Source organism: Teleopsis dalmanni, chromosome 2 (assembly GCF_002237135.1).
Source record: "Teleopsis dalmanni isolate 2A chromosome 2, ASM223713v2, whole genome shotgun sequence".
NCBI classification, from domain to species: domain Eukaryota; kingdom Metazoa; phylum Arthropoda; class Insecta; order Diptera; family Diopsidae; genus Teleopsis; species Teleopsis dalmanni.
The window spans coordinates 93,886,108-93,911,360 of NC_051847.1; the positions used below are offsets into that span (position 1 = coordinate 93,886,108).

The 25,253-nt window shown below is 30.1% G+C and overlaps 1 protein-coding gene across 1 annotated transcript; it reads right to left on the reverse strand.

The window, feature by feature from the left end:
* Window positions 1-24: 24 nt before the first annotated feature.
* LOC119685874 (ras-related protein Rab-3) lies at window positions 25-25,016 on the reverse strand. The gene is made up of 5 exons (XM_038100274.1): window positions 24,675-25,016; window positions 7,022-7,246; window positions 536-654; window positions 290-461; window positions 25-221 (listed from the first exon to the last, which is right to left on the reverse strand). The coding sequence occupies exons 2-5, from the start codon at window positions 7,244-7,246 to the stop codon at window positions 75-77; spliced, it is 663 nt and encodes a 220-aa protein (XP_037956202.1). The 5' UTR covers window positions 24,675-25,016; the 3' UTR covers window positions 25-74.
* Between the last annotated feature and the right edge of the window lie 237 nt (window positions 25,017-25,253).

Below are 25,253 nucleotides of genomic sequence, written 5' to 3' on the forward strand. Positions count from 1 at the left end.
AGCTTTTTCTAATATGTATATATAACCACTAATTATATATATATATATAAATACATATATATATGTATATAAATTTAACAATTGCAATTTGCATTAGGTGTGCCTTGTGGTTGATCTGTCAGTCGTTGTCCTTTCTGTCCGGCACCAACTAACGTTGGATCTGAGTCTAAACTCTCCGACATTTTATCGCATATGATATCAACAAGACGCTCGAATACAGCCTATATGTGTGTTAAGAAAAATAATTTTTTAATTTTGTTATTTTTAATTTGAATTTATTTGCACTTACCTTGACATTGACATTTTCCTTAGCTGAAGTTTCAAAAAATTCAACACCTAATTGATCAGCTAACTGACGGCCTCTTTCATATGAAATAACCCGCTGATCCTCCATATCACACTTGTTGCCAACAAGTATAACTTGTGCATTATCCCAGGAGTATGTTTTTATTTGAGTTACCCTATTTGAGTTACATCAATTTAAATATTCTTGTCATAATTAAGTTAAAATAAACATTAAAGAAAATATACATACCAGTCCTGCACAGAATTAAAACTTTCCTCGTTTGTAACGTCATACATTAGAATGAAACCCATTGCCCCACGATAGTATGCTGTTGTTATTGTTCTATAGCGTTCCTGTCCTGCAGTATCCTGAAAGCAATAATTTAATTATTCAATTATATGATTTTAATAAAATTTAAATTAACTTAATTTTTTTCTTAATGAATTATGTAGGTAACTCTTATTTATATTTTTGATTTTATGGAGCCATACATAGGAGATATTAGTGTTGGTAAAAAAAAAATATGAAAAACGGAATAAAATAAATCAAAATAAAATTATTATTACATATTAAGAAAATCGCTTAATAATTGCTTTAACAAACACAGATGAGAGCTGAATATATATAAAGCTTATTAAATAAAATAAGAAGTAACATGCAACAACATGGAATTGACTGGGGGCTGAGCAATAAGCTGGGTGATCTTAAATACGCCGACGACTTGGTATTCATATCAAACCGTTATTCAGGTATACTAGAGCAAATAAAGTCGCTGCAGCAGAATTGTGACAAAGTGGGCCTAAAAATGAATGAGAGGGAATTGATTAGTCCCTGTGAGTTGGGCACTCACTTTCCGGGGCGCCGGACTGTGGTCAGTGCGTAGACATTCCACTCCTCCTTTCCGCAAAAAAAAAATCTAATAATAACACTCAATTTGATATAAAGGGTATAAACATTGAAGATGATACTCAATTTGAATACCTTGGTAGTATGGTCACTACGGATGGTAGAACTTTAATTCATGTTTCTACACAGCTTCGTAAAGCCAAGCTAAGCTTGGTTTCGCCAATTTTAAATATGTTTGGTAACCATCTAGTATCCATCTTAAAACGAAAATCAAAATTTTCCATTTCAATGAGTGGATCTGAGACTTGGTATGTGACTACAGCTATCACTCATAAGTTGCAAACGTTTGTAAATAGATGTCTATAAATAGATGCCTGGTAACAACTATTAGCAATGAACGCCTCATGAAACGAACTAACCAATAAAGAAATAGTTCAGAGGAAATACGGATGGTTGGGGCGCTACACTCGAGTGGAGTCCGCAGGGAAGAAGAAATCAAGTTCGACCGAGGGCAACATGGAGAAGAACCATCAGTAAAGAAACGAGCAAATCATTTAGTGATCTAAGAGCAATAGCTCGCGATTGTAGTAATTGGAAATCTCTTGTAATTGGACAAAGTTCATAAATATTATTTCTGAACATGTCAACAATAAAAATAATAATAAGAAGTAAAAATATACAAAATAATGTTACTTTAAAAAAAATTATTACATCAAAAAAAATAATTACTATACCTAATTATATATTTATTTAACATAAATATAACTTGCTAACTTGCTAATATTTTGTTCATAACTTTTGTGACCAATAATATTGGAATTTTGAAGAATATTTCTATATTTATTTTATTGTGATATCTTTATATTTATTTAACATGAATATATAATTATATAATTAATTAATAATACATTACTGTAATTAATTTATAATTATAATAAATTAGCAAAATCAGATTAATATCTTATGTCTTCAGTCTAGAATAAAGGTGTCAAAGGAGTTTTGTGAATTTTTATACTGATTGTTAAATTAGTTATTCAATTAATTAAATTCCTTTGAATTATTGTGGATTGTATATTTTACAAAAACTATTTTACAACTCGTTTCAATTCAACTGAATTAAGTACATAACACACCATAAAATTTTTATGCATGAAATGTTGAAATTCGATATAATTTGATGTCCTTTTTGAAATTTGTTACAATATCCACGTCTCGACAACGCTTAGTGCCATCATTCATTGCAGATACAAATTAAACTCTATGAAAGCCACAACTCTTTATGAGCTCATAAAATGCCGCTTGCACTGAAAAACCCACATTTAGTGAAAGCTAAATGAGTGATAAACTCATTCGTGCCTGTCATGTTATTCAAGTCATTAAATGATATCAGCGCAGTTTGTAGCAATTTTTATGCGTTAATTAAATGACGCCAAGAATCTTCTCGTTACATTCAGAAAGTATCTAAACAATATGTGCCATGGTTACGTGCACATCCCACATCCTACTCAATTTATTTCTTTAAATATGTTGCGCAATTTTTTGTAACTAGATATATATATATATATATATGTAATGGTCCTGCAGGGTTATAATCATATATATAACCGTAATTTTAATACTTAAGTGCGTTATTATAAACATTTTTATTAATTTTTTAATAAATAATTTCTTCGCATATAGAAAATTTGACATTAAATGTTGATAATGGCACGATTCTCAGTATTGATTTATTATCAAATTTTGGAATTTAGTAAAAGGAAGCACTGAGTTCTTTACATAAAAAAAGAAAGAAACCATCATTACAGGTTATTTAGGAAGAAACCATTAATATTTAACTCTTAACTATTTTATATAAGGTTTGAAGTGAGACTATGTTTGTACTTTATCGGTATGTACTATATAACACATGGCCATGTTTTGAACCCGATTAAGCTATACTGACTCATTTTAACTGCTAAACCGTATCTAAACTCAGTAGCGGCCTCGCGACTACAGGGGCTTCGCAAAAAGTTGTTCATATTTCTTAAAACCTATACTCCACTTATCAGAGAAAAATAATTGTAGTTCTCTCTTATAAAGTGAACTAGAGGACCTTTTAACAATGTAGATATTTAGTTTTAGTCACAAGTGTCTTAAATGTGGAAATCATGGTTTGTTTTTGACAAACAAATTCCAAAATGCAAGAGGATATATTCACACAGAGAGTAAGATTTACTGTAGCTCCACTTGAGAGGCCTAATTTTCTTATTTATTAAGCAAATCTAAAGCACAACAATAACGTTTCTTGGGTTTATCAATAAAATCTATTAGATTTTTTCTATGTCGAGCAAAGTCAAGTCGACCTTAAAATCTCTCTCTGAAACAAGATCGGAGAGTAGAACCGAAGCAGTAAATACGATATATTTGTAATTGGATGATATTATTGATGAGTGAATGATTAGAGAAATAAAACTGATGATTCAGAACCTCTAAGCGATTATGAAGCAGTCCTGTATGAAATGCTGACTTTTGAGTTTATTGTAGCAATACATCTGTGGTATAAACTTTTACTACGAGTGAAAAATACAAATAAACTATGGCAATCGACTGAAGTAAACTTATAAAAAGACTATCGTTTGCTATGATATTTGAAACAGGCGTTGACTCTATACAAATAAAACTCCATTATTTGTAAAGAAAAGTTGTTAAGAACCAAATTTAGTTTTGTTATTCAAACGAAATATTCAATTCTGAATTGTGGGTTAATGCAGTTAGTAACAGTTAGGATTTGATGACTGTCATTTGATTGACATTCGGTTAATTTGGTAATCTTTTATTTTGAAAACCTTTTTTTTCTGCTAAAAGTGACAGATTGGCTTCGACAAATCTTCCCTCTGTCACTTAAATTCATCTAAATGGAGTTTTCCGTATTTTTTCCTGAAGAACTTAGCCTTTTTTAAATTTAAAGAAAAAATAATAGCAAAGAAGGAACAATTAATCAGTTATGACCATATTATAACCTATACAATCCGTTGATATGCGGTAAACCGTAAACTTTTTTACCACAATGATAAAAGCTATTATAATTAATACCGACTGTCGATTCAAAATTAACTTAATAGATATTTTGAACAATTTGGAAGACCTGTTCAAGCATTATAAAGTGTTAGGTATAATACCTCGGGAAGGTAAAAACAGCAACATTCAGCCGTTTTAACTATATGGGGAAATGCTACATTTAAAAGAAACTCATCCTCAAGGAAGCTTCTCAAAGTTAAAATTGATTAAGAACTTCTTGAGAAGTACGATGAGTTTAGAAAGACAATACAGATAATTGGCAATTGTATCAATTGAAGCGAAAATTGCAGCTGATGCAAATTATAATATAATTTAAACAAAAAATTTATTAAGGCTAAATGGAGGAAAATTTGTTTATCTTCATTTGTATTTATTTATTTACTTTTATAACTCGGTAATAAAATAGGCATTGCAATTCTGATATCTCCGACGTTCAGCGTTGGTCTTGCACTACCAGGGTCTAAAATGGTATAAACGGTTTATGAGCGAGGACATAAATTATGAGAATAAAACCTCAAAAATCAGTTAAAAATTTCAATGTAATTTACACAATTGCAATTCAATGTCCCAAAGATATCAATTTATCGCATATCGGAAACACAATTGCACTATTCAAAAGTATTTGTTTCAGAGAATTTAACTTTAACTCAAAAATTAAATTCATTTTATCAGATATTGGTATCCCATTTGTAACTGTCAAGCTGGCTATCGAAGAAAAATATTTGAATACATAAAGCTAAACAAAATTAACTAGATGAACACGTCAGATTCGAAATACAACCTAGTTCAAACTGGAAAATAAATGTACCAATCAGCTGCTTCAGCTAAGGCGTTACCTGCTCAGCACTACGGTATTCATGCTGGCGAGTCACTGCATACCAGGAAGACATGTTATAAGACTGCGTCTACCTTATAACGACTTTGATCATGGTTGTGGCTTTGTGGATGACAAGTATATTGTACTTCACTACCAGTATCAGTATCCACCATTGGTTAAGAGATTTAAAATAATCGGGCCGATTTTTTACCCTAGCGGACAAAGCTGTCATCCTGCTAAAATTAAGGACTTAGCCAGGTTCTTAAACTTGTCACGTGAAGAGATAGTTTATAAAGTCACAAAGTATGAAACACAGTGGAAACACTTTGCATCAGAAACATTCTTTTAAGATAGCAAAACTGAATGTTACTCGTACAACAACAATTGCTGCACGACTGTAATATGGAATATTGTACTATCTTTAGAAATTGTATTATCTGAATGCTCGGTAGTGAGAAGAACTTGTATGAAGCATTTTTATATGATGCAATAACACGAATTGGGGGACAAAGCTAGACAAAAAATTATCACAATTCCTTTATATAGATGCAGAATATGAAGGAGTCACTAATCACGATAACGCAATCAGTAAACTGACTCACTTGGTTGATGCAAATTATTCGCTTAATAGGATTGTTACTCTCCTAAATTCGTCTCTAACTGTTGCTAATCACCCACGGATCTATGTGAGGTATTTAATCCAACCAATACAATATATTTTTAAACTCAATAAGTCAACATAGTAGAAGTATGATTAATGATTAAAAAAATAAAATTTTAACTTTAAAAAAGAACACCATACGTTGTCTAATCTTAGACATTATCTGAAATTAATCTTCTTAATTCTATATTTTGTATGGTAATTTGCTCTATCAAAATATTAATAACCACAGTCATTAAAGCTGTTGTACTAATTAACATGTGGTCCTTTAAATTAAAGGATAAAGTCAAGGTTGTAAACTTAACAGGACTTGAATGAAGAGAACCGTATCTTTTTAAAGAGACATTGTTCATGAGTAGATGTTTTGGACTTCTACTTATAAGGTGGTTCTTCAAGTTTGGCATTCACAAAGTGACCTACCCATGGTATCACAATGGACTATTACTTTTGTTTAAATTAACTTTGAACCTAACCTTAATGCATTTATAGCATTTGCACTCTAATTAAACTCAAGCTACATATCTTGAGAATGAAAATGTTCAAATCTGAATTTTCTCAACTGAACTAAAATAAGAAACTTATTCTTTAAATATTTTTATATTGTTGATCATCATCATATAAGTACTTAAAGTGCTATAAGTTTTATTTAATTTATGTGCTTTAATGTGCTTTAAAGTAATTCGTACAAGTATGTATTTCTTTTTCAGATATATTTTTATTGCACTCCTACTTCTCACTAATTGATCATAAATGTTATTTTTTAAACTTCATATATTTATATTATTTATATATAATAGAGTTTATATCTTTTAAAAATGATCGTCCTTATTTCGTGAACGATTAATTGTGCCATTTTTGCGTTGAATGGGGTATTGGCTATGATTTATTGCATCAATTATTTAACGATGACATACTCTGACAAGCGGACTATTTTGAAGTTTTCATAATGAAGACTATATAGAATCTATCAATCACTTTTTATATCTCTGCAGATGAAGCACCTGCAATGTTTGGGAGAATTTTTTTGCACTTGACTGACGGAGCTAACGAAAATGCACTTATTAAGTCTGCTTAACTACATCTGACAAGTAATTTATTTAACAAGGATAACGCAAAGAGCTGTATTGAAAATAATATCATTTATAAAGTACCGTTCCTCCTCCTGACTACTTTAGGGCTTCATAATGAACAATAGTTGGTTTTGAATATATGTGCTAATATTCGCTTCAACACTCATCTTTTCATCCTAACCTAGCTTATATTATTTATTTTACAGACAGACTTACATTTATAAATTATTAATTTATAAAAATAAAAATTTTATATGGAAAACTTAATAATTTAATACACTTACCCATATTTGCAGTTTAACGCGTTTATCATGTCTGAATACTGTTCTCACTTTAAAGTCTATGCCAACTGTGGACACGAAGGCTGAGGTAAAACTGTCGTCCGCGTACCGGAACAAAAAACTTGTCTTGCCAACACTAGAGTTACCGATTATGAGCAGTTTGAACATATAATCAAAGTTCTGATCAGCTGCATCCTTTTGCCATTTGGGATCACCGCCACCAGCCATCTTAAATAAACAGAAAAATATTAATATGTAATATTCCTTTACATTTGGAATAAAACTTTTAATGTCAAAATGAACTTCACATAATTTGTATAAAAGTTTTCTTAAATAAGAAAACAGATACGTTTGAATCTAAGTGGAGTAAACTTTTATTAAAGAATAAACCATATATACAAACACTTAAAGCATGTATCTACTTTGTACCATCTGTTGTATATCTTATATGAAACAATGAAGAGTGAAGAGGTGACTATGAGTTGTTCGTAGAGTTATAGCTTTAAGTTTTGGAATGTTTAATCAGTTCATGAAAAAACTATGTGAAAATGTTTCTTCTTTTAAAGAAATAACAACAACCCAAGTAGCTGAATTTAGCTTCATTGCTAGAACTTTGCTCAAAAATTTGATGCAGCGAAAGATATTAAGATTAAACATCTATGATATCATATACCATATTTTCAAAACAAGTATGTATTAAGGTAATCTTGGAAGATATACGTTAGTAGAGAGGATAATGTATTCTCTACTAACAATGAATTCTTATGTACTTTTTCAAAATACATGCACTTTTGAATATATATTAGACTCAATGCTTTCGTTGTTCACGTGAAAAATTTCCATTACATACACCAAAAACTTAATAAGACTTAAACTTCAATGGAGGAATAAATTTTCTGAAGGATGATTTTCTGAGTAAACAGGACAATTTTGTCGTATTATGCGAAAACTTGAACAATTGCAAACGACGCACAGTGGTACAAAAAAAGTTTTTATTGGGCAAATTTCTACATCTTTCGCCCAACAGAAAATGTGATGAGCTTTTGTATATTGAATTGAATTATTTATATTATCTGTACTTCAATTTTTTTAACCATTTTTATGTCATTTTAAGTATATGTTGTATGTTATTATGATTACAGCCGATATCATCTAGAATGCGTTGTGGTATTTTTTAATAACCATAACGCGTTCTGACTTTTTTTACAAATGCTACAAAACGAAATAGAGTTGTGTCTGGTTTTAAATTATAACAATATATTCTGGTCATTCAATAGGATCCTATTGATTGTATAATTTGATGTTTACATATTTATGTTAAACCATGATATAACCTAAATAAAAACTAATATGATTGAAATTCAACTGAATGGTAATGAACAATCATGTCAGATATAATACATCACAACAATGGATACAGAAATCCAGAATGATTTAACGTAATTTCCTGCCATGACGGCTTAGCACCACGGTGCTCATTAACACATGTATCGGTATATTGCGCCGTTAAGGGCCCCATTGGAATTTCAAAAGAAATTTCCGCCGGTGCCAATGAAAAAATGTGTGCAAGACATGACTTCTACCTTGGTTTGATGCGAGGCCTACCTCTAGCCTCTACTGATCTTTTGGTCAGAGCACCTTGTGCTGAATACGCAGCTCCACGCCGAATGAATGATAAACAGATACCTGATCATTCTTCCCGCCACTACGAGTCTAACCGCAACTGGTCAACACAACAGTCCTGGTTTAGATATAGCAAATTTCAAGATTTCTTTTCGAAACTGTTTTATAATGGCATTTAATTTATAGACAGGTTTTGACTTCTGTTCGAAATTATTCTATTAAAAAATTATTTAAATTAAGGAAATAGTTTCTTTCGCCATAATTAGTTTTAAAAATGAAATTTAAAAATATTTTTAATTTTTATATCTGAAACTAGCAAAGATATTACAATGCCACTGCTATAGAGTTTAATTGCAGGATAAATTGGTTATGGTTTTTGTGACGTCTCTGTATTTTTTTCATTCTAGAATTGCATTTTGTTTTTTATTTTTAATTCAGTTGCTCCTCATTCCAGATACAATTACCAACTCCCTTTGTGTTTTTATACGCCCGCATGCCTTGTCACAAGTTGTTTGTACGTATACTTTTTATTTATTATCCTTTATCGTACTTGACTCAAGGATGCCATCCACTTAAGTGGAATTGCACACATTTTCAAGTTGAGTAATGGCATTTCCTACTTCCGTTCCCTATGCGTTGGTTACATATTTGCGACTTACGAGTTTTTATACACTTCTCATTGCCACTTCGCATTTCTTTGCATCCCCTGTGTGCCTTAGCACAGCGCCAGATTACACACATATCCTGACATATCCTAACATATTCATGATAGCTGCTTGGCAGATTGCATTGAAGGTCAGGTCTAGCAACTTCCGCACAAGTGTTGGTATTTGTTCTCCTTTTTTTGTTTTCAATCTCATAGATCACAATTTATTTTGTTAGTTGAGGTAATTCCAGCAATCTAACCTGTATGTCGTGTCGTGCGATTGGATTTCCACATGTACAGCACTTCGGACACAAAGGCACGTAGCTGAGATTACTGAGGTATTTGAATTCTTGTTGTTTTTTATTTTATTTGCAAAATAGATATGAAAGAAATAATATCTCTGCCTTACTCAATTTTATTTAACAACATTAAATTAAGGCAAAGCCAAGAATCCAAAAATGTTTAACTCCAATACGTTGTTCTTGAAGTAAACCAACGCAAAAGGACTAAGCAATTGAATTAGCAATAAATTGAAGGAACTTAAAATTTTATCGTTGTATTAAAACTTTGTTTTTGTAAGCAGAACTACTGATAAGTGTTATAAATTTCAAGTTAAAGAAAGTATTTTATTGGTACTGTCGTCGACATAAAAATGGGACAACGGAATTCTTTTGAAGCAATACATCTCTAAAACATATGAGAAAGAAGACCTGAAGAGCTAAGTGGATACAAGACAAACAAGCAATAACTTAAATATGAAAGTTTTCATTAAAAATTATAACTATCCGAACGGTGATATTAGTGTAATAAGGTTAAGTTGAGAGAAAACTTTATCCTTATATATATTATTATAAAATTATTTGTCTTTTGTTTCAATTCAAACGCAAAAAGTTTTTGATTTCAATACCAAGAGATTCAAGAAGTTCCATTATCCCTAAAATTTTGAAAGCTTTGCATCTAATTAAAAAGAAACATATTTAATTTTAATTTTTATTTTTTGGCATAATCTCTAACTTCTTTAAACCCTCTAAATTGAGCATTGCATTTAGATCTTCAAAATAGTTATAAATATTGACTATCAATATTGAATTTCGTCAGAGCTTTTATCCTTTGACCTTTGGCTTTTATCCTATCAATTTTGCCAACCGAAATTAAACGCTGGCACATAGATCTGGCAAATAACAGTATCTCTCTTCGTCAATCAGTGAGAAATGCAACTCGAGAATCTTAGCCATAATAATAGTAGAAATTTAACTCCGGTAGATTTTCTTGGGGTAGGGAAATATTTTTATTGGAAATATAAGGACACTACTTGGTAATTTCCATTTTCAATTTAACTAGAAATATTGCATAGTATACTTTAGAAAAAGCTATGCTTCTTTTTTTGATATAGTTAATTAATAATATGTTTTTAAAATTCCAGAAACATCTAGCCAGAGTATTCCTACTAATTACATTATTTTCTTTTTGTTCAAAGCTCAGACAATCTATAAACATATTCTAATTGCTTAGTGATTGTATTTTTGTTGAAAGTTCGGCATCCAATGATAGGAAAGCTTACGCATGAATAAATCTTCATTTAATGTTTTCCAAATACAATACACTAAATGTAAACGTCCTCAGTAAGCTGTTTAATTATTGTTTGATAATTTTTTAATACAATAGCGTTTTCGATTGGAAAATCTGGATTCAATTTAGGTTTACTCTCGATCTGTCAAATTTGGTTTCCGATCGAACATATTTTGAGTAATCTAACATTTTTTTAATCATGTTTGCAGGCATTTATAATATTCAAAAATGCATATATCGAATCAAATCAAATACAAAACAGTTGTTAATTTCAGGGTAATCTAGCTACTCTGGCAAAATAACTAGAGTGTTATAATTTAATCTCACTTTTGGCTATTTAAAATTTAAACAAATTACAAATACAGTGGTACTTCGGCGTATCAACAAAGAGACAGAAATATTAGAGACAGTAAAACACCATAAGTTGGAGTTTTTTGGTCGTACTCTGAGGCATCCGGAAAAGTACGGACTACTGAAATTAATCATTCAAAGCAGAATTGAAGGCAGACGTGACCCTGGGAAACGAAAATATAATGGGTGAAGAATTTACGTCAATAGTTCATTAAAAGTACAAGATCACTTTTTCGAGAGGCTGTTGCTATTTTTCAAAATAGCAATCATTTTAGCCAACGTTCGAAGCCGACAAGGCACCTAGAAGAAGAAGAATTCTAGCAATTTTAAGGATAGCCACTCACCTTTTTTTTTGTTGATATGGAAGCACAAAGTTCCTGTTAAAGTCATTTAATTCGAATTTAATTTGCAACTGCAGATCATATTTTTAATATGAAAACTTGAACTCAAAGCCATACTCTCTATTCATTTTTACTTAAAGTCAGCATATTAAAATGATTAATTACAATTTAAAGAGAATTTCATAATTCTCAGTTTAATTATTTTTGGAACTCGTATTCTAAGATCTTATAAATAGCCAGTGAAGTAGCTATGGACAATAACACTAAACTTGCAAAATGATAAGGACTTTCAGAAGCTGTAAAACAAAAACAAAAAAAAATGCTGTACAAAGGTATCATGAAGGTATTTACCATCTCAAAGAAAAGAACTATTACCTATCTACAAATAAATTTAAGGTTCCATTACAAATTATTCCCCCCTTATAAAAATAGATGGATCGTAAGTTCGAGTGATGAGAAAAATGGATGTGTTTCCTCTAACCATCTGTCATTTTTTAACACGAATCACTGATCCTCAAATAGTCAGTTTTTGTGAAATGATAAAAGCATCAAGAAAGATACTTGATAAAACTTTATGACTACCCATATAAACAAGCCTGGCAATTCCTTGCTGCTCTGTCAGAATCCGGTAAGGAAAAAAAAATGTTATTTTTATGATGATTTTGCTCGAAACTAATTTTAAATATTTTTCTATGATCCAATTAATTTTTTGTACAATTTATACAATTAATTTAAGCAAACAATTTCAAATATTATTAAAGTTTCTAATATTTTATTGTTAAGTTTTCCTATGCGTAAAGATTTAATAAGTAAATTACAGATTTTCTATGTACAGGTACATATAAACTAATAGATTATAATTTCCCACTGATTCTCTTAAGTCCCATTCCACAGGCCTCTCCAATCCCTTGCTCTCTACTTTGACTAGATGGCTCGCTCAGCCAAGTCTTTTCCGCTATGGAATCGCGGATGTCGTCACAGGCTGCATAGGGTACACTTTAAAGGAATAGAGTACACTCTCTTGGTAATTCACATCATCTCCTAATAACTAACGCACATCTTGTTCGTCACTCCTAGTTTAGATAAATATGTAACTACTAAGCTTATTTTACCTTTTCCCCCTGATTACTGGAATGAAGTTGCATCCGCTGAACGCAACTGCAATCTTCCACAATCATTTCTAAGAGGTGGTGTTAGTGGGTTCCACTTCCACATTGTGGCTTTCGATGCTTTGCACCTAAATTGTAAATAATTATTTATAGTCTGCCAAAAAGAATTAAGTCAACTTGATTCTGCACTGTTCCTAATGGACAAATACCTTAGATTGAGTTGAACAGATTGGTTTTGTCATGTTGTCCGGATCACTGATATAATATAGTTTATTCTTCGATTTATTTAAATATATGTTATGTTATGTTAAGCCTTCTCCGAGTTAATGCATCTGGGCACTTTTACTCTATGATAGCTAGCGGGATTCTGCAGAGTCCCGCCCACCTCACTGACTAATTTGAATATTCCTGATAATCTTCGTGATTATTCAATGATTGATCTAAGATCTGCGTACCGCCTCGTACGGTTAGTGATTACTCTGAGATTAGATAGTGCTAAGTAGGGCAACCAGTCGGTTTTCGCATATAATTTAAAATATGATGATAACATTAAAAATAAGTATGGTTGCCGAGTTATTGATTATCCAAAGTATCCGTAGCAACTTTTTATAGTAAAATTCACTGAAACTGATTTCCATATATGTATATCTTTTAAAAGTTTTTAAATTTTATAAATTATTTATGAAATTTCCAATTTAGGAAATCTAAGAAAACTTAGTTTGCATGAACGTTTGCAGAAATTCTAATTTAATAAAAATATTCTTTAAAATTGAAGAAGATTATCTGCTTGTACAAAAAGAGATTTTCATTGCATAAAAACATTTGCTGTTCACACTGCATCTGCACTTCAAATTGTCAACATAGCGTTTTTCGATTTTTTTAGAAAACTCTGACAATCTCATTTTGCTTTCTGCTTCCGCTCCTTTCCTTTTCCAGAACATCGTCACCAGCTCGAATTTGCTGCAATTTCTATGCACTGCAAGTAAAAATATTGCTCAACGACACTCAAGCCGCGTTATCTGCTTCCGGTTGGCAAAGCGCAACATTCCCAAAGTAACAGAGTGCAACGTCGCTGTCATTTTATTCACCACGCAAATGTCTATACTTCAGGTGACGCCTCGTTCATACTTTCAATTAATGCCAAACACCATTATGAGTGCTTGGAAGAAAACAAGACGTGACACTTTGTATCTTTGCAACCACAGAATTCATATGTGGAAAATGCTTTTCATAAAGACTTTAATATTGAATGAAAATGTTAAATATACATTTTTCTAGTTAATCAAATATTCAATTTAAAAAATATATAAATGAATATAAGAGCAGAACTTTGTGCTCCTATTTATGAGAGAGACTATTTTTGTTTGTCCATAGCAATATATCAACATAGATTTATATAAATATTTAGTTAATTTATGGAGAAAGAGTATTAATAATATTATATAGTAATATTTTTTAAAGAAATTTATATGTCAGACATTATTATTTTCACTCTCTGTTTTTAGTAATGCTCTGTTTTAAAAAGGCAGAAAGAAGATTTCCCTAACTTTTGGCACTTAATAATTCCTTCACTTCCCTGTGTTATGCTTACATTTAAGTTTAGTTATATATTGTGTATATATTGTGCCAATGTCCAGCACTGGTAAGTAGAAGGAAGACTGTCTTGGGACACCATTGGGTTGGTGATGACTTGGCAGGGAACCTCAAGCTAAATGAGCTGCGTCCATTAACAAGAGATGTAGTTAAGCGAACGGAAGCCTCTCCAGCTTTAACTCAATAACGACATCCGAGAATAGAAGGACGAAAAAGGACATAAGTAGTTTCGTTGTCTACTTCGACTAATCCTTCACTTTAGTGGGGCCACTTGAGGGACGGTGCGCTGTCCCAACATCCTACCATATGTATATAAGTTTAATTAAATTCTGATCATTTTAAACCGCACTAAAGAACCAGAAACGAACAATGTAAATGCAAAAATTATGTACAAAAATAACAAATTTGCAACAGCAAAGATGTTGTCTTGTGTATTTGTGTGTAAAAAATTTATTCAAGTAAGTAACTTGGAATAGTAAATACTTTGTTGCAAGGCAATATAACAAATTGAACTGATTATAGTCTGACAAAGTTATTGTTTGTATGAAGGAAATATGAACAAGAATGTCAATTTCACTAAAATTATTTAGAAAAACCTATCTGTTTAAAAATTTCTTATTTACATTAATCATAGCTAACGTCATGCAGTTAACCATTAATTTGATAGTAACACTTGAAAAAGAGTGACGTTGTCTTATAATACGTGGTCGAAAAATAATTACTCTTCTCTTTGTTTGCAATACAGATTGCGTTCCACTATGACTATTTAAATACGACTGGAATTGTATTTTGATAAAATTAAAATTTACATTTAGAAAATAAGACATAATTAATTATGGTTGAATATATTGTATGTAAGTAATTAGTTATTAGTTACACGACGCGGCTAAGGATGGCTCACGTCTGTAATACTCAAGTAAGTAAGTAATTAGTTCACTAAATAATATTGAGAATTTTTTCCTATATGTCTTACAGATACCGAGCTCTATGTTAAAAAAAAATTGTATCAAATGATAAGAATACTTATCAACTAAACTAAACACATAAAACTATTGAATATAGAAAAATAAAATATGATCATAAATTATAGGGTTATCCATTTGTGATCACAATTACAAATAATATATAAAATGAAATATAATCTCAAACTATCGGGTTATCCATTTGTGATGCTAATTTAGTAGAAATATTTCAGCCACATATGTCAAATAAAAATGTCACTTTAGGACCCATGTGTTCAATTTAAGGTTTGTCATTTTACAGTATGGATTGTGACAAGTCCGAACTTTAATAAAAATTATGAATATTCAATACAGTGAACTCTGATCAGTACAACCAAATGATAATCAAATTTTTTGGCCTTAAAGGCAGAATATGGATATACTAGATATGTGCTTACAATAGTATGATGTCATAAATCACACAATGCTTTTTATAACGGTTCTGTTGCATGAGAATTTTCCGGAAGTATAATTTGACATTTGGATGATCTGAATTGGCCACAAAGACGATAAGATTTCTTACCACTAAACTTCTTTCTGTGCGGTTATGCAAAGGATCGTACATATCTGTCCAATACTTTAAAATGAAGCATTTGTTAGTTAATGGTCGAGTTATTTCTAGTTATGTGCCAAGTCTTTGAAAACTACCTCTAGTACTGTAAGATATTTCATGGAGGACACTTCAACAATGTTGTAAGACAAAATTTAACCAATATATATAATCGAAATATTAATCAAAAGTTTCTCCATTGATGTTTACTTTTAAAACTATAAAATTAATAGCTCTAAATGTATATCAATGAGATAGAAGGACAACTATTTATAGAGGAGACTTACAAACTTGGTTTTTACATTTTTGAAATACTAAAATAAATTGAATTTGCAAAAAAATACGTTCAATGTAATAAAAGCCAGATAGATACTGGATGCTGGATCAATTTTCTGACAATCACAATTCATGGCCAAATGTTTCACTCTGCATTTCATGTAATCTGGTGTAAGTATTCTTTAATACCATTTCTGAAAGGTATTATTTAACAGAAACGTGTCCAATGAAAAAATCAGTAATGATTTAAGATCTACCAAAACATTTGGGAGGTCCTATGCTCCACTTAGAAGAGAAGGACAGCAGTAAGTAAGTATCTGTCAGTAATTTTTTGATAGTACAGGAGAATTGTTACTAGCATACCTTAGAGGTGCCTTCTAATTTTAGAAGGATTAGTTTCCTTTAAATAAATTCGAGTTCACTATTCATTTTCTTTTTGGTCTTCATATTCATTTTCAAAAGTTTACTTTGGCAATCTTTTCATTTAATTTCAAATTAAATTTGTGAAGTTTTCTCTGCTAAACCTAGTTTTTTCTTATTATTCCAATTTTATTAATTACTGAAAATATATTTTCAGTTGAACAATTGAGTTCAAGAACCTTTACAGTTAATATTGCTAAAATATAAACAAATTTCGTCAAAGCATAGTAAATCTTAACAAAGTGTATTGAAAAGTGCAATATAATATATGTTCTTAATCTCTAAAATTTTATTTATCAGACTATCAACTTTAATCGTTGTAAGGATTAGTATGATTTTAATGTATTTTAAAGGAAATTAAATTCATAAACCTAAAAACTGTATTGCAACTAAATCATAATAGATTTAATATATTATAAAAGCATTGGAAAATGCACGAGATGTACAGATTTACACAAAAGATCGTGAACACCTCTATTACTAATAATTAGTAATATATCAAATTTACGTGAGAAAATAAATGTTCCAACATTTTCTCTTATTTTCGCAAAATTAATAGCAAATTAAATTACATCTATTCAATTATTTAATACTAAATAAATATTACTTAATTTTGACTAAAATGTCTCTTCATGTTTTTATCCGTAACTCTACATCATTAAAAAAATACAGTTTTAAAACTTATCGAAAGAGAAAAGGATTGTAAAATCAGAAAATCAGTTGTCTTTATTTAAGTATTTATATTTAATAATAGTATATGTACTAGAATGTAAGTTAATGAGAAAATAAATGAACTTTGCTAATAGAAGAGAACAATATTCTATTTAAGTTTTAGGTAGTGTATAACACAAAGAAAATTATTTAATTTTTGGTAAAATTATATACATTCTTATTAGCGACCACGACGTACATAGAAGAAGTAGGGTTTTTTTTATCAAAATATTTACATAAAAAATTGTGTACTATAAAGCCAAAGTAGTGAACACTATCAGTAAGATATTTTACATTACACTAAGTACTTACACTAAGTAAGACATTTCCTGTGACTACATTTTTACATTTTTCCCTCTAAATGAAAGGGGGGAAAGTACTTCACGTTCATAAACACTCAAGTAATGTTATGAAAATATGAAATGAATAGAAGTAGTAAGGAATATACTAAACTAAGTAATCTCTTCTTAAATACGAAATATATATGAAAAGACTTTTTCTTGACATTGTATACCTTATTATATTATTGTGTAAAATATCTGAAATTAAATGCAGTATTTGTCTTAAAAATAAGCTTTTCGTAAGCTGCTTGAAAACATCTTAAATAATTTTAAACCTATTTTATCAAACTATCTTTCACTCTCATCACCTTTCCCTTAAACCATATCATTGGAAATGATTGCTATTTTCAAATGCGTATCTAAGTCTTATCCTCACTTTAGAAATATAATTTAAATGCGTCATTTTTTTCATAAATCAACATTTTTAAATTTCATTATACTTTTCACTTTATTCAAAAAATGTAAATTTATCTTATACATACTCTAATTTTATCTAAATATAGTTATTCAAATATTTACACGGAACATTAAAAATTTGTTATTTAAAAATAAAAATGGGAGCACATTTTGATTGATTGATTATTGAACCAAATTCAGATGAATGTAAAAGCATTTTAACAAAAAAATTAAATTTCATGGACTGTTATCAATCATTTGGAATACTGAATTACTTTAAAGGATCGTTTGTCTTATTACTCTTCATTAACATATAAAAAAATATTTGAGATATTTTAAAATGAAAATAGTAAAGGACACCGTACACCTATACCCCTCTTGACAATTTAAATATAAAAATTAATATTGAATAAATTTCCTTTAATAATAGAAAATAAGTTTAGAAAGTTGCGGTATGACTTGAAGCCACACTTAATTTGTTGTATCAACAGTTATATAAACCACTAACGACCGAAATAGTGAAATATAACGCTATCAAAAATCCTAATCCATGGTAAATATACATAGAAATTTGCGTAAAAACTTTTAATAAGAACGATTGGTATATCAAGGCAAAGCTGACTAAAACTCAGTACGAAGAACTCTGAACTTCACACCAGAAGTAAGACACGAACACATCTTTAGGCTTACATACTATATCTATTCTGATAAAACTGAACTGGTCTATTCTGAAGGAGCAAAGATATTATTGATATCAATTTGATCCATCGAAATGTCTGGAGCAAGGCGACTTAATAGTGTAAATAAATATGTGAATAAAGACTGATTAAAAATTAAAATTAGTTACTGACACAACATGTTAAACCCAGAGAACAAGTGAGAGAACAATATGAAATTCCCCCACATGTTACATAGTGACTAACAGTTCATGTTTATTCAGGAGAACATATTTTCAGTTTCTTAAAAATAAGTTTAGTTACTTTAATGTATTCAAAATATATACTTTTAGTATTTTAGAATGGAGGAGAAATTTTGTACACCAACGTTCGCTAGAGTACAAATGTATGTCACGGATAAGCCACTGTCTGACCATCAGACCTGAACGACAACGTTAAAGGTAAGTAGAGTCCTTAGCATATGCAGCACCATCAGCGGCAATTGCAGAACGCGTGACTCCTTTATTCAAGTAAAATCAAACCATCAAGTTAATAAACTTGATTATATCCCCAATTTTAAACGATAACAACTCTTTCATATTATTAAGAAAAGGGTCGGAAAGTGGTTGAGTGTTCTTTTAACTAATGATGAGCACTGATAGTTGAGGTGGGTTACAATTTCGCTTAGCCACAATTCTTACAAAAGTGGGTAGGGCGTGTACCAAATCTTATTGTATACCTTTCTAATTGCAATGGTCTATCCGCATCGATAGCAATGTCTAGATTCTGCTTTAGTTGAAGCCATTGAGTAATGCAATTATATTCAATTTGGATTAGGTGAGTCTTGTGATCTTACAAGAATCTGAATTTATACAAGTTTTTATGCTACAACAGCTACGTTCATGTAATTACCAGTTAGCAATATATTACCTCTTGCAGTGTTTTTGTCCAGGTCTGGCCAGAACTAGGTTAAAGCTTCTGGGGGCCCCTACTTCAACTAACTTAGCGATATCTTTAGCACTAGCATTAGACAGATTCTTACCTTTGTTAATGCCTCTGGCTGGTTATAGGTTGACTCTCTATCTACTACCCACTATTACGAGGTTTTTTGTGGATTCAAAACGGCTTTTTCTTTTAGCTAATTGGGGAGGATTCGTCTTCCCACCACCACAACTAACTAACTAACTAGCAATATTTTAGAAGCAGATATCGGAAAGCAACGTGCACGGTTAAAAGAATAGTTGATTCGGTTTTTAATACATGCTTCAAGTTCAAGAACTATTAAGCCTTCCAATTTTGTACCAATATAGGAATATACGAAATAGCTGTACGGGCAGCCTAAGAATTTGAACATTTTTCTGGAGTTTTGTTAATTTGCTGTGAAAGTGCGAACAATAAAGTCAAATACGACTTTGGGTCAGTTGGTTAAGGAGCGCTGACCCTGAGCTTTAAATTTGACAGGACCCGAGTTTGATTATTAGTACTTGCAGTCTCAAAAAATTATTTACTAATAATTAAATACAAGAATTATTTCGAAGACCACTGCTGATGAGTATTTGGCAAAACTCAAAACAGCTGTATGGTCAACCAAAATGATTATTAAAATAATATAAAAATCATTTTTGTTGTTGTAGCTCACTACTGTTCGAAATTTCTTTAATATTTATGAATACTATTTAAATGTGTAACTTTAAAAATAGCTAATTGGCACATATAGCGATTTAACTCAGTATTGTTTTCATATTTCACATTGCGAGTTATATATAAATATTTTTCCACAATCAGAATATAAATATTTTCAGTTTTTGACTTAAGTAAATATATACATTTCCCTAACTTCAATCACAGCAATTAGTGCTCCGCAAAATAATTCCCAATACTCTGCGAAATGGTAGAATATTTATTTATTTATTACTATATATGAATATGTGAGGAAATTCCATACTCCGTGTTGAATTTTCAATTTCAAAGAAGCTTCGTTTGAGAACCTCTAATTTGTAACATTGTTCACAGCAAATATTTCTAAGCCAACGAACAGTGTCGAAATTTGTTAAAGGATATGTCCGAGATGCTGCTCACTTCTTGACTGATTTTTTTTCTTTAGAAATTAATTAAATGACATTAAGAAATTTCTCAACTAAACAAAAAATGTGTGTCTTTTATATCTCAGCATAAAAAGTCTAAAATTTGGGAATCTAGTAAGATATTTTAATACTCATATGTAAGATATGTTACTCATACGCTATGTGGACCAATACAATAATAATATTTAAAATGCTCCCTATGCGACCATATACTAAATTAAATTCATTTCATTAAAAAAAATGTATTTCAACTTAAGTCTGCACAATAAAAACGTTATGAATTTAGTTTTATAATGAAGTCAGACTAAGATTTTTTTCAAATTTTTTATACTGTACTCGGATTATATCCTTATATCAACATATCTCCCTAATGGCTTAGTGATTTTTATTTGATAATCCAGTTGACATGCTAAAATTGTGCTTGTCTAATAAAAAAATATTTTTTTTCTTCACATAAAATCTTATGAATAATAACATAATGGTCCTAACGATATAATTGGCATCTCTAATTAACTTGGATAGAGTTGAGAATTGTGTTTCCATGTTAGAATGAATACAAAAAAATAAATAAAATAAAATGAAATTACTATAACAACACAGTAAATGTAGTAATTTGTTATTCAGACAGTTCGTTAAATGAAAATAACTTCTCATTTATGCTGAACGCTCCTTTTTACATCATTACGAGTCACATAAAAGCAACTAGCACACTGTTATCCTTGACAGATAAACACAATTTGTAAGTAATTTCTGGAAGGACACTGAGCGATTCTGCTGAAATGTGTACAAAATATATTAAATGTAAAATTCCGCGGCTCCACATCCATGTTGTAACATTATGGATACTTCACCTCAAACCATTAACCTTAATTCTTCTGCAACAACTCAACAACCATTTTTTCGCTTTTAATCCATGACAATCATTGGAGCTCTTATCATTTTGTGGTAAAAAATATTGATTTTTGTACTTTTTGTTGTTGCTCTCCGTGTTTACAATCTGTGTTTGATAAGATTTCCTTATGTTTGTGAGGTTATGTTTTTTTTCTGCGATTGCGGTGGGGGCGGGGGTGGGTAGTTTGTGCTGGAATTTGTCGGCAGCTGTTGTCATTCTATTACTTTTTTCGTTATAATTTTCTTTCTGTTTTTGCTGCATTTGTTTTTGACGTTGATTATAGCAGACTTCTTACTGCCGTTGATTTGTACTCCGTTTTTGACGTACGTACCTTTTTATGCCTTTGTGGTTGATGTCATTTCTTGTTCATACTTTAAGTGGACAAGTTTGATAAGGAATAGGAATGTGTTAAAATCTTCTGCTGTATTTAGAGCCACTTTTCTAAGTGAAGCACAATTATGTACTTAACGGCATAAGAAAGCGATATTGACAACGATAACAGATAAAATCTCATTTTCGTAAGTATTTTTCTTGATTGTTTGATATAAAGGTTTTTAAGAATATTATAGGTTTGTTTCCAACAAGTCTGTTGTTTTAATAATAAATTATTAATAAATGTAAAGTATAGTATTATAGAATGATTCATCAAACAATGCAATCCGACACTTTATGGCATTAATAAATAATAAATCGCAAATTCGGTTATTTGATCACATCTCATAAATGCTTCTAGTCTTATCGAATGCTTCTAATCTTTATATAAAATGAAAGGAATACTAAATAAAAGCATTTTTAGAATAACTTTTCATTTCATAAGCTTTTTAAAATACTTTATTAAAACTCTGTCAGGTTTTTGACGGTATCAAATGAATTGATCCAGATATTTGTGTAGCAATTTTTAGGAATCCTTAATTGTCCGTTAATTTTCAGAGAGTTTTCTGTCTCTTGTTACAATTTCTACATTTTCAAATTTGTAAATATTGGCATTTTAAGAATTTTTGTACTTATTTTTAATAATGCGAGACCTTGTAGTCTAAAGTGCATTGTTTTCTTTCTTTTCACATTTCGCACCAGAAATGTAGCGTCCATAGTTTTTCAGCGTGGTCCCAGATTTACACCTTCGGTTGGGTACCGCAAGTAATACTCACTTACTACCATTTACACACCATACAGTATCGGGGTATGCCTCCCATGCCTTTATGCAGAAATATTATAACCCTATTCTATTAATATTATTATATACAGTTGGAGATGACATTGTACCGGATTTTTTTTTTTTTTACTCCTCACATATCCCACCAGAAATGCACGAAATAAAATTATACCACTTATAATCTTATATAGGCGATGATAAGTGCTTGTACATATTTTATTACTTTTAACAATTGGTACTATGCGATTTAGTTGTTTATTTAGAGTTTAACGCGTCGTCCATGGCTGATCGAACTCATTGAATTCTGGACCACAATCATTATAGAGCTTCAAGATAATATTCTGCGTTCACTATCTGATCTTCTGGGAAGAATTCACAGTAAACAATTTTCTTTTAATAGAAAAAAATGGTCAACATTAAATAAATTAAGTATACACCATTCACATACTGTCATTCAATAATGGATCAAGAAATTCCTTCAGAAAATTTCTGCTACACATTAAAAATATTTCACTACGTATTAATTACTTTACAAAATTGAATTTCTATTAATTGCAGTTAATTGCAGGCAGTACTCAACTTTTTATAGATAAATACTATACATTAATGTAATAAATAGTCAAAGTACGAGCTAACAGCACCATAAAACAGAATATTTTGAAACTGAGAGCACCAAAAACTAAGAACTTAATGACTTGTCGAAACATATCTTTAGGAAAGATCGGTTAAGATATTTTCATATAAAGAATTCAAACTAAATATCCCAATCTCTAAAACATATACAAAAATATATAAAATTGCTCTAACAAATAAAGGGTAGACAAAACCGCATGTTATTAGAAAATTAAATAATATTAACATTCACTATGAATGTCTTCGTTATCGTTTATAAAACTATTAAAACGAAATGAGAAAATAATAGAAGTTGAATAAATAATTATTTATATTATCTTTAATCAGTGGATCATAGATCTTTTAGAATGAATAGATAAATAACAATTGTGAAAAACTTTAAAAGCCACGATTGAATACACTAACCTACTGAATTAAAGCTTAAAATAGGTTTTTTTTTTGATCATGCTATAACCCATCCACATTAATAATTATCTACTATGGTTTTACTTTATTGTTATTATTTATATATTTCTAGCTGCAAAATCGATAGTACAATTCTGAAATGCCTTTCTTTAGTAACCAAATTACGCTAAATTTGATATGAAATCATATAAATTAATTTATATATAAGTAAAATATTATGAAAGGTTATCAAAATATATTCATTTATTCAGAATAATTAAGTAATTATATTTTGACGTAGCAAAACTAATTGAATACACGCAAGAAAAAATATAGATTTGTTAGAAAAACATTTCAGAGTTTATCAGTTCATGTTAAATATTTAGATAGGCAAACGTCGTCCTACAGGTTGTCAATTATAGGTTTTCGTTTTATGTAAATATTGAACAAAATATTTTATCCTTAATATCAAATCACGTCGCGAGCATGGATGGTTAATACGAAACGCTTATAACATACTTTAATGGCAAATGCGTGTAATTTCACCACAGCTGTACTCACCATTAATTTCATATTAAAATTTGTAATTCAACTGATGAAATTTACAAGTCGGTAATGTTATGGTTAAGCAAAGTTATCAAAACTTTACTTAAATCTCATCTAAAACAAATCATTCAATGCTTTTTAAGATTTTCTAAAAATTAATTAAAATCTCTTTTCAATTTATGGAAAACGTATAAAATATGAAAACAAAAATAGATTTTGATGAAGTGGAAGAAAATTTTCTTCATCCAAGCCCAAATAATATACGTTTTCTTCGTCTTGTTAATCCGCTTATCTTAACTTTTGGATTAACTCTACTGTAATTAGAAATTTACAACCACACCATTTACAAATTAATGCTGTAGACCTTACTGTAGTACTTACTTTGTTTTGGGTTCGCTTGTTGGTTTAATTGAAGAAATTCGAAACCTAAGTTCCAATACTAGGAGTCTTATTTAATGGCACGTTTTGCTGCTGTTAGGAGGCACGTTGCTCTTAGCTCCTCTTGTCAACTTTCTAATCCTTGAGTGTATTTGTTTCCGTTTGCGTGGCGTGCAAGTTTACTCACTTCACTCCTTAAGCTGCTTATTACAATTTTTATTTTATTTGCCTGACCTAAGTAACTTCCAACGTCAGCCAAATGTGTAGTAATACGTCGAAATAATTTATCACAATACTTTTTTCAAGTGTATTTACGTATGTTGTCTGTGCAAAATTGTTATTTCGTTTTATATATTTTATGTATCAATATAGATAGATATATGTATTGTATATAATTAAACGTTCTTCAGCATATACAGAAATCGATAAAATTTTAACTTAAAATAGCAGAAGTAGTTCCCTTGTTTTATTGATATTATGTGCGTTAGTTCACTAAGTGGAGTTTTGTTTTTTTTTTAATTTAATAATAAAAAAATTTAAGCATTGATTTTTTGTACAATTATTTTTTTATTGTATTATTCC

Coding starts and splice junctions, on each gene's coding strand:
- LOC119685874 (XM_038100274.1), bottom strand. CDS start 7,246: ATGGCTGGTGGCGGTGATCCCAAATGGCAAAAGGATGCAGCTGATCAG. Junction 655..7,021: donor GCGTTAAACTGCAAATATGG/GTAAGTGTATTA, acceptor TATTGCTTTCAG/GATACTGCAGGACAGGAACG. Junction 462..535: donor TTTAATTCTGTGCAGGACTG/GTATGTATATTT, acceptor TAACTCAAATAG/GGTAACTCAAATAAAAACAT.